Source organism: Rattus rattus, chromosome X, assembly GCF_011064425.1.
Source record: "Rattus rattus isolate New Zealand chromosome X, Rrattus_CSIRO_v1, whole genome shotgun sequence".
NCBI lineage: Eukaryota > Metazoa > Chordata > Mammalia > Rodentia > Muridae > Rattus > Rattus rattus.
Genome location: NC_046172.1, coordinates 12,745,821 through 12,757,119, shown reverse-complemented (window position 1 = coordinate 12,757,119; position 11,299 = coordinate 12,745,821). Strand labels below are relative to the sequence as shown.

Here is an 11,299-nt window from a genome sequence, read left to right as displayed (position 1 = left end):
TGCTCAACAAGATTGACTACAGTACCTTGTTGTGGTTTCATCTCCCAGAGGTGAGGACTATCAGTTTTTCTCTATTTCCTGGTAGAGATAATAAATCCTGAGGATTGTGACATAATGCTGGATTTTCTTTTTTAGGTTCTACTGTTGTTCTTGCTATGTAACATTGCCCTTTTTCATCTGTATTTTTTAATGATCTTGAGAGGGAGAATGCTTAATGGTACAGATCTTTGAGAAAGTGGAAGAGACTGGAATACAAAACCCAACTGGGGAGAGTGAGCATCCTCAAACATTCTCTGAACCCCACGGAATGGCTGACATACCTTGAGACAACTTTGGAAATAATGAGAAGCAGCATTGACTTAATGGTTTCTGTTTGCTCTAAACATGGTCCATTGCTGTCAGCAGAGAAAGTTAAAGGAGCCTGTGGACTCATGTGGAAAAAAAAGCCTTCCTATTTATTTTCACTTTCACTAATAGATATGATGTGTCTCTAGATAATGTGAATAGCAAACTATAGCAATAGTAGTTCTTGTGGCTTCGTCACCAATAGAAATCAGATTTTAGCCAGACATGATGGCTCAAATCTTGGATTTCAACATTCTGGAGGCAGAGGCAGGTGGGTTTCTATGAGTTTGAATCCAGCCTGTATTCAACTTACTACATAGTGAGTTCCAGGACTGCATAGTGAAACCCTATAGAAAGGAAAGAAGGAAGGAAGGAAGGAAAGAAGGAAGGAAGGAAGGAAAGAAGGAAGGAAGGAAGAAAGGAAGGAAGGAAGGAAGAGAAAATCAGGTTTAAAAAAGTGTGTGTGTGTGTGTGTGTGTGTGTTTGTGTGTGTGTGTTTGAAGGTGTGTATACCCATGTGGAGGCCAGAGAAGGATTTCACATCTCCTTCTCTATCAACTCTTCACTTTATTCTTTTGAGGAAAGGTTTCTCACTGAACCCAGAGCTTGCTGGTCTTTGGCTAGGCTGATGGCCAGTAGGCTCCAATAATCCTCCTGTTTCTAGTATTCACACACCATGCTACTGTTGAGGTTACAGGTACATGTAGCTGTACCTGATTTTTCTATGTGGGTGCTAGGTATCCAAACTCAGGTCCTAATGTTTGCATATCAAACACTCTAACCTACTGAGTTGGAAGAAAATATGGTATTGCATATCTCTTCTCTAATCTAAGTACTAACCAGGCCAGACCCTCAATAGCAAGATCAGACAAGGTTGGGCACATTCAGGTTGATATGGTCATATATAAATATCTCTTCTGAAAACCATACAATCAATTCAGAATTATGGTAGCCATTAGTGCTAGTGCTATTGGTAGAGCTTGATCCCCCTCTAATGCTGGGAATCTTTGAATAAAGGGCTTTGTGTGTGCTAGCAAGCACTCTACCACTGATCTCTACCACTGATTTACAGTCTTAGCTCGTGCCTTCTATTACATGTTCTAATAAAGAAGTATATACATTACTACTTTGTAGATGTGCAAGGGTGTTATTTTTGGTAATTGTCTTTCAATATAATTGGTTTCTTTCATAATCATATTTGTCTTATAGAATGCATACATTTTCTTCTGAGAAGGGGTTCTCTAGACTTTGCCAGGCTGCCAGAGATGTTTACTGCATAGAGAAGACTAAAAAACACTGCTCCGAAGAATGACGGTAATAAACTCTATGTAACTCTTGCTACAGGCTAAGAGCTCTTTGAAGTCCTGTTTTTGTTCCTTATATAGTTTTTTTTCCTGCACTCTGTAGCTCAGGCTGGCATCAAGCTATCATGTAGCCAATGATGGCCTTGAACTTTCAATCCTCCTCAGATGCCTGAGTAGCTGGGGTTACTACTATTGTGTACCATTGCTCCTATCTCTAAGTATGGTTATGGAATATTCTGACAAAAATCATCTATGATATTTATTTTTAAGCAATAAATATCCCACGTTCATTTATTTATTGGTCAGAGCTGACAAATTTTGCCTATCTTTAACTCTCATTGTATATGGCAAGCTATGTTCTTGGCACTGGTTGATCAATAAGTAAATGAGCAAAAGATCCCAAAACTTGCCTTCTAGTGAAAGACCCCCGGAGTGGGGAGACCCTCACTTAAGTCTCGGGATGATTCGACCCCCCCCCAAGAACTCATACAAGACCATCTTTGCTGTAATCACATGAGGTTTATCGATAGGAACCAGTGCACTGGGGTCAAGACTCATATCCCACGCAGGGGCAGTGGAGTTCGACCCCAAGAGGTTGGGAGAAAGGGTATTTAAAGGGAGAAACCACAACCTAAGGAGGCAGGGGTGGCGTCATTGGAGAGTGTGAAGAATACCAGTGAAAAATCACAAGGGGAAACACCCTGTTTCTCAAGACTGTTTAACTTTATGGTCCGTTAACTCCTGGGAGAAGCTGCTTCCTGCTTCTCAAGATTGTTCTCTAAGAGTCTAATCTAACTTCATGGTCAGATAGTTCCTGGGAGAAAGCTGTTGAACCTGGCCGATGTAATTACCTATTGTATAGCTCTAGGAGGGGCTTCCTGGAACATACAATCCCAGGGCCTAACCGGTTTCTTCTGCTCTAAACTTTGTGTCTAGTGGGGCGACTTTAAAACTTTTACCTTTCACTAGAACAAGAATTTTACCAATAAGGCCTAGTTGGATCAGAGTGCAGAGTGTAAAGGTACAGATGTACAGAGTACATCATGAGCCTTTGGGAAGAGTTTTGCAATGCCCAAAGTTCTGAACCCAGGTTGTTTTGCATATTTTATAGCCCAAACAAACTAGGTGGACAAAACATAACCAAAGTATTATTGCTGTGAATTTCATACTTTTACATTTTAAAGGTTTTTTTTCCAAATTAGATGCATTAATGTTTAACTACAATGTCCTAGACCTTTTAAGGAAGCTATGCAGTATAGAATATATGTAGTATAAAGAGTTAGGTCATATGCAATGTGCTTTCCCTCAAGGTGTGGTGGTGCACACCTGTAATCCCACCACCTGGGAGGTGGACATAGGACCTCAGGAGTTCAATGTTATCTTCAGCTTCAGAGTGATTTGGGGTCTAGCTTAGGCTACAGAGTCTCAAATTTTTAAAAGGGTGTGTGTGTGTGTGTGTGTGTGTGTGTGTGTGTGTGTGTGTGTGTGAAGAGGTTGGTGCTAGAGATGGTTCAGTGACTAAGAGTACTCAGGTTTGGATCCTAGCACTTACATGGTAGCTCACATATATTTGTGCCTCCAGCTCCAGAGGATCTGAGTCCATCTTCTTGCCTCTGAGGGCTCCCATATGAATGTGGTATATATAAACTCATACAAACAAGCATATAAACACATTAATTAACTAATTAAAATTTCAAGACAGGGTTTCTCTGTGTAGCTTTGCTGTCCTGGATCTCACTCTGTAGTAGATCAGGTTGGCCTTGAACTCACAGATCTGCCTGCCTCTGAGTACTGGGATTAAAGGCATGTACCACCACAGCCCTGCTTAGTTAATTAAAAATTTAAAGCTAGGTATAGTGGTTTATACCTATAATTACAGCACTCAGCAGTGAAGCAGAAGGATTGAAGAAGATTTACTGCAAATTTTAGGTCAGCCTGGTTTATGTAGTGAGTTGCAGGACAGCCTGAACTACAGAGTGAAAGGCCCTGTCTCAAAAACAGAACAACACCTCCCTATCTAAAGGAAGTAGATAGATCTCTATATGCTATGAAGGGAATTCAAGTATGCAGTAGTATAGTGGTGATGTGGCTATAGCTTGTGTGGTCAGAAAGGACCCCTCTGTGAGGGACTATTTTGCTTAATCCTGTATGCAGAAAAAGAAAGAAAAGGAAAAAAGAAAAAGAAAAAAAACATGCAGGAACAGGTAAGATGGAAAAACAAAGCCTACAGAATGGGAAAATATTTTCACCAACCCCACATCTAACAGAGGGCTAATTTCCAAAATATATAAAGAACTCAAGAAACTAGACATCAACAAACCAAATAACCCAATTAAAAGATAGGGTACAGACTTAAATAGAATTCTCAACATAGGAATCTCTAATGGCCAAGAAGCACTTGAAGACAGCATCCTTAGCTGTCAGGAAATTCCATCTTATACCTGTCAGAATGGCTAACTAAGATCAAAAACTCAGGTGACAGCAGATGCTGGTGAGGATGTGGAGAAAGAGGAACACTCCTCCATTGCTGGTGGGATTGCAAACTGGTATAACCACTGTGGAAATCACTCTGGCAGTTCCTCAGAAAATTGGACATTGCACTACCTGAACTATACTGCTCCTGGGCATATACTCAAAAGATATTCCACCACACCACAAGGACATGTGCTCCACTGTGTTCATAGTGACCTTATTTGTAGTAGCCAGAAGCTGGAAACAACCTAGATGTCCCTCAACTGAAGAATGGAAACAGAAAATGTGTTACATTTACACAATGGAGTACCATTTAGCTATTAAAAATGAGGACAAATGAATTTTGCAGGCAAATGGATAGAACTAGAAAATATATCCTGAGTAAGGTAATACAGACCCAAAAGGACAGGCATGGTATGTACTCATTAATAAGTGGATATTAGCCAAAAAAAAGTACAGAATGCCCAGGATTCAACTCACAGACTGTAACAAGTTTAACAAGAAAGAAGCCCCAAATGAGGGTGCTTCAATCCCACTTAGAAGGGGGAACAAAATAATCATGTGAAGCAAAAGGAAGGAGGGACTTGGTGGCAGAGGGGAGGGGAGGGAAAATGGGGGACGGATCAGGTGTGGAGAGACAGGGAGAAGCCCAGAGGACCATAAGAATGAATGGAAATATGCAGTTTCAGGGGTTGGGGGGCAGGAGGAACCTCTAGAAAGTCCCAGAAATTTGGGGTGTGGATGTGAAGGCTCCCAGGACTCAATGGGGATGACCTTAGCCGAAATGCCCAACAGTGGGGAGATGGGACCTGAAGAGACCACCTCCAGTGGAGAGATGGGGCCACCCATACATCTTTAAAATTTTTGACAATGAATCATTCCTGTCTAAAGACACAGAGATTGAAGGAAAGGACACCCAGTGACCAGCCCACCTGGGGATCCATCCCATGGGTTGGCACTAATTCCTGACACTCTTACTGATGCTGTGTTGTTCATGAAGACAGGAGCCTAACACAGTTCTCCTCTGAGAGGCTCTGCCAGCAACTGACTGAGACAGATGAAGGTACTCAGAGCCAAACACTGAACTGAGATTGGCGACTCCTATGGAAGAGTTAGGGGAAGGATTGAAGAGGATTGCAACCCTATAGGAAGAATAAAAGTATCAACCCCTGGGAGCTCCCAGAGACGGAGACACCAACCAAACAGCATACATGGGCTGGCCTGTGGTCCCCAGCACATATATAGCAGAGGGCTGCCTTGTCTGGCCTCAGTGGGAGAGGATGTGCCTAATCCTGTAGAGACTTGATGCCCCAGGGAAAGGAGATACTGAGGAGACTGAGGTGGGGGTGGGAGAGTGGGAGAATACTCTCTCAGAGGCAAAGGGGAAGGGGATGGGGTGAAGAACTCTGGGAGGAGGGACCAGGAAGGGGAGCAACATTTGGAATGTAAATAAAATGATTTAATAAAAAATGATGGAGCTAGAAAACAATATCATCCTGAGAGAGGTAACCCAGACCCAGAAAGACAAACATTGAATGTGCTTACTTATAAGTGGCTATTAATTACAAAGTAAAGGATAATTATGCTATAATCTGTAGACCCAGAGTGACTAAGTAACAAGGAGAACTCAAGAGGGTAGCATGGTTCTATTTCCCTGGGAAGGAAGATAAAATAGATATTGCAGGTGGATTGGGGGATGGGAAACAGGAGGGATCAGGTGGGAGAGGATGGAGGGAGAGAGTACTGGAACTGAGGCACAATTTGGGAGCAAGCTAGAAACCTAGTGCAATGGAAACTCCCAGGAATCTGAGGGTGACTGTAGCCAAGACTCCCTAGCAATGGAGGATATGGAGCCAGAACTGGCCAGCTCCTGTAACCTGGCAAGACTTCCAGTGGAGGGTTTGTGACATCAACCCAGCTACAAAACCTTCAACCTACAATTTGTCCTACCAGCATGATGTGCTGGGGTAAAGGTGGTACAGAAATTGTGGGAATGGCCAACCAATGACTAATTCAGCTTGAGTCCATGAGAGGGAGAACTATCTGTAACACTACATGGAGGACCAGAAAGTAGAGGGCAGATAGCCCAGAGACCAAGGATAGAACCAATTGTGACTGGGAAAATGATGTTCGATGATATTTTTCTGTATTCTTAGATTGGTGCCTAACCCAATTGTCATCAGTGCCTAACTTTGATAAAGTTAAAATGTCAACAGGGCTAGTAGACCTGTTTAGAAATAGTTCTTTAGGGAAGAATCCAATCTTTGTCTTCTAGCAAACAACATAGCAGTCCAGTTTCCTCAGCAATCACCACTCATGAATCAGCAAAGGCAGCTCAATCCAAAAGAAATGGCAAGGTTCTACCAATTGACCTGATTCTGCAGAAGCAACGAGAAGTCACTGGTATACCATGAGTTCTTTGGCAAGTTACTCTCCATGAAGTCACAGCAGGCAAAGGTCAGTAACACAATGTTGCTGATCTATAATTGCCAAAGACTAGCAAGGCAGAGCAAGGCAAACCAAAGCCAGAGCCTCCTCCCACTGTCTGTGGGGTCATATTTATATTTTTTCTAAACATCATGCACCCTCTCACATGTCTGCTTCAGCAACACACCCTTTCACCTTTCACCTTTCACCTTTCACCTTTCTGCCCATCATAACGTAACTGAGTCTCCAAAGAAATCAGAAATTTCCATTTCATTGGTGTTTTTGTGGGACTCCTAAAAATGGGAGTGGAGGCTTTTCCTGATACTTTTGACTGCTTTTGAGATCTCTGTCCTCTTACTGGGTTGCCTTGTCCAACCTTAATATTCAGGGAGTTGCCTAATCTTATTGCAACTTGATATGCCAATGTTTGGTTGATATCCCTGAGAGGCCTGCCCTTTTCTGAAGGGAAATGGAGGGGGAGTGAATGGGGAGAGTAGAGGCGGGGTGGACAGAGAAGGTGGGGCAGAAAGAAAGAGGGGAAACAGTGGTCAGGATGTAATATATGGGAGATTAAATTAATTTTTAAAATACAAAAATGAACACAAAAGAGGCCACTGTAACTGAAGTAAGTGTATTAGGCCAGTGAAGAATGCTAACTCTTTTTTCCTTTTAGAATGGAGTCCCAGTGGCAGAACTGCCTTTTTCCCTCTTTAAGACAGGGCCTCACCATGTAGTCTACTCCTGAATAGCCTAAGATTGGCTATGGAAACCAGCATAGCTTCAAATTTGCTACAGTGATCTTGCTTCTGCCTCCAGAACACTAAGGTCAGTTCATGGGAACACTTCACATAGATGTTTGGATTGTGAGTCTGGGAATGGTAGGATGGCTTAGGTAAAGGTGATGTCACCAAACCTAATGATCTGTGTTTGATTCCTAAAACCCACACGATCGAAGGGGAGACTCAAATCCTACAGCTGCCCTTTTTACCCCACACAATACACCCACACACACCCCCACACATACACAGAGAGGAGGGTGTTAAAATATAAAGATTTCTAATCTGGTGTTAAATCCTTTGATAGTAGTAGTAGTAGTAGTAGTAGTAGTAGTAGTAGTAGTAGTAGTAGTGAAAATCAATATACTTATACTGGCTATCAACAGCCAAGCATCCTTGAAGGACGTAGATGGGAAAATACTTAACATAGAAAGAACATAATGCAGTTATAGACAGACAGTGTAGGCTGAGAATTGTGGGCCTGAAGACTTTGGGTTGAGGAAAAGTATGGATCGAAGACAGTTTAGATGTCCACCTACAAGTTTCTAATTGAGACATTTACTGAAAGGTGTTCTAGGATGACCAGAAAGACCTCAGTTTTCAACAACAATTTCTAGATAAGGTACAATCTACAAGGTGTGATCTGGGCATCTGAACACAGAAACGGAGCAAGCTGAGCTGATGAGAGATGTCCTTGACTCTGAGTTTGCTTTACAGAAGTACATGTTTCATAAGGCCATCTCCTATGTCTATCTTCTAGTAACATGCCCTGCCCACTGCATAAAAATTTAATCCTGCCTGGCCTCTCTTTATCCTTGCTTCGACTTACTTCTCTCTGCTGCCTGTCTGTATTGCAGAATCTTCTTGACTCTCAGCTGAGTATTTTAGAATCTGTAGTTTGCTATTTGTAGCTTCACGGTAGAGTACTTGCTTAATAGGTACAAGGTCTTGGGGTTTGATTTCATCACTGAAAAAAAAAATCAGGTTCTCTGCTCCTTTAGCTGTCTATCCTGTCATTTTATCTTTTCCTAAATGAACCGTGTCCTCCTTGGAAGTAAGGACCTTGTAGTATCCCCGTGTATCCCCAGGAGTTGGTAGCACCTGACCAATAGGAATCGTTTCATTTACACTTGAAAGCTTTCCTGAGAAAGGGGCTCGGTTTCTGAAAGGGGACTCAGTTTCTATCTTCGTCCTGTTTTCTCCGGTAGAGCTGTTTGCCAAAAGATCAGCTAGAGAGCAGGATGAAGGAGTAATGATTTCATGCTGGTGCCACTAGGTTCTTTCTACAAAGGAAACGTTCCTTAGCCTGGGATGGAAACTTTTCCCTTTTCAAGGTCCCGTACAGCAGGCCACGCCCCGATCTCCCCACTCTCAGCTCCGTGACTGCTCCCCCCCCTCCCCCCGCGACAGCCGCTCCACCTAGTAGGCGGCTCTGTGTCGGCCAATCAGCGAGCGCCTATGCAAAAGGCACTAAAAGCCCTCCTCTGGTGGCGAGGCTCGTGCAAGATGGCTGCGGCGTGTCGGAGCGTGAAGGTAGACTACTCTGTGCCTCTAACTTTGTTTTTATGTAGGCTAGGACTGCGCGGGCAGGAACTAGAGAGGAGACATCGGTGCCTGGAGAAAAGGGTCTTGCTTATCCAGGCGTGGCTTTGCGGCGGTTGGGCTCAATAGGTGAACCACCAACGTTCAACTGCAGATGTATGTGAGAGGTCACAGAAAAAACATTCCTGGGATGAGACACGCCCCCTTCGCCCGAGGTTTCGTGGGTGAGGAGAGGAAGTACATTTAGGGCACTGACCGTCCCCACCTTTTCGCAGAATTCTAGAATTGGCAAATGAAAAGGTGGGGGGTGGTCTGGATTATAGCAGTTCACCTTGTACCTCTTCACAGGGCCTGGTGGCAGTAATAACCGGAGGAGCCTCGGGCCTTGGCCTGTCTACGGCCAAAAGACTGGTGGGACAAGGAGCTACAGCTGTACTTCTGGACGTCCCTAACTCAGAGGGTGAGACCTGAAGCCAAAAAGTTAGAGGAAATTGCATATTTTAGCAAATGAAAGTGACTCTCCCAGGGTGTGCATGAGGAAAATTGTTGGGGTATTCCTTCGAGCGGTGTCTGGGGTCGGTCAGATGGCTTAGCGGGTAAGGGCACTTGATGCCACCCATGACCACCTCAGTTTGAGTTTTGGGAACCACATGGTATAAGGAAAGATCCAACTCTGACCTGCGCACACACATGTAAACAGATGTAAGGGTGGGGAACCCACCTCCTTTTAGCTTTTGACCGGAGTCCTTGGGCACTGTGAGAGCCCTGCAGTAAGAAAGCTAAAGCCAGGGCTGGACACCATGGGGATGAGAGGATTGGATACACCAGAATTTCCTGGAGAAGGTAGGTACAGTTGGAATGCATAGCTCGCCCAGACATTTTACATTTACAGAGTTGAAAAAGTTAAACTCAGCAGGTAGGGATTTTTTCTTTTAAAGCTAGGACATGTTCCTGTAATTTTCAGAACTGGATTGTACTGGAGTACAGCTCTGGTGGAGGAGGTTTTGCCTAGCATGTGGGAGGCACCTGGGTTTAGTCAGTAGTGCTTGCAAAAGAGAAAAAAACAAAAGTGTTTATAGTGCCCTAATCCGTATTAACTGAGAACCAGGGGCATATGAATCAAGAGAATACAGATTTGAAAATGTTTTGCAACACTTTTCTATAGTATCTGCCATTTTCCCTTTCCTCTTTGTTTGTTTTATTATAACTCTTTCTTGGCCTCCTGTTTGCTCACAAAGTTCTGTTCCCACCCAAGACCTGGGTCTGCCCTCCTCTCTAGGTTTAGTGGGGTGTGTATGGTAGGAAAGAAATACCTTTCCTTCATTTCTTCCTTTCAAGGTGACCTCTGAGAAGGACGTACAAGCAGCTTTGACTCTAGCAAAAGAAAAGTTTGGCCAGATAGATGTGGCTGTCAACTGTGCAGGCATTGCAGTGGCCATTAAGACATACCACGAAAAGAAGAACCAGGTCCACACCTTGGAGGACTTCCAGCGGGTTATCAATGTAAGGCTTGGCGGATCTCCATGGGTAGGAATAAGGGGTGTGTGGCTGTGGATGCTCCCCAAAGGGTAGAAGGAAACAAAAGGCAGCCTCTACCCTAGATCCTACACCATGGTTCTGTCATCCTCCAGGTGAATCTCATAGGCACTTTCAATGTGATCCGCCTGGTTGCTGGAGTGATGGGCCAGAATGAACCAGACCAGGGAGGCCAACGTGGAGTTATCATTAACACTGCCAGTGTGGCTGCTTTTGAGGGCCAGGTATGTGGATGAGGGTGAGGGTGTGAGGGGTGTGTGTGTTTTAGCTAAATGACTTTTAAGGGATCTCCCACATATGTTCTCCACTCTTTTTCCAGGTTGGACAAGCTGCATACTCTGCATCCAAAGGGGGCATAGTGGGCATGACACTGCCCATTGCTCGAGATCTGGCTCCTATAGGCATCCGTGTGGTAACAATTGCTCCAGGTAGACATTTCTCTCTCATCTTTTTGCCATACTAGGACTGGGTGGGACCTGTAGGCACATGAGAGGAGGTGTCCACTATGTAAACATAGCAGCTTAGCACTAAAGTGAGGAAGAACCAAGTACCTAGGAAAACAAGAAGGAACCTCTGATTCTGGTACTCTTTTCCAGGTCTGTTTGCCACCCCACTGCTTACCACTCTGCCAGACAAAGTGCGCAACTTCTTGGCCAGCCAGGTACCCTTCCCCAGCCGACTAGGTGACCCCGCGGAATATGCTCATCTGGTACAGATGGTAATCGAGAACCCATTCTTGAATGGAGAGGTCATCCGGCTGGATGGCGCCATTCGAATGCAGCCTTAAAAGGCCAAGGCAGGAAAAACACCGGCTCCTTTTCAGTTTGAAGGAAACCTAACAGCCACTTTGTAACTCTGCTCCATTCACCCTCTGTGCCTAATAAATTCTCAAATCTA

General features: G+C 44.1%; 1 protein-coding gene across 1 annotated transcript; it reads left to right on the top strand.

Moving 5' to 3' along the window:
• The first annotated feature begins 8,750 nt into the window (after nucleotides 1-8,750).
• Nucleotides 8,751-11,299, top strand: Hsd17b10 (hydroxysteroid 17-beta dehydrogenase 10). Its single transcript, XM_032890313.1, is given in 6 exon segments — nucleotides 8,751-8,857; nucleotides 9,215-9,379; nucleotides 10,205-10,369; nucleotides 10,498-10,626; nucleotides 10,722-10,830; nucleotides 10,999-11,299. Coding segments are annotated over 6 exon segments (834 nt in total). The 5' UTR covers nucleotides 8,751-8,782; the 3' UTR covers nucleotides 11,190-11,299.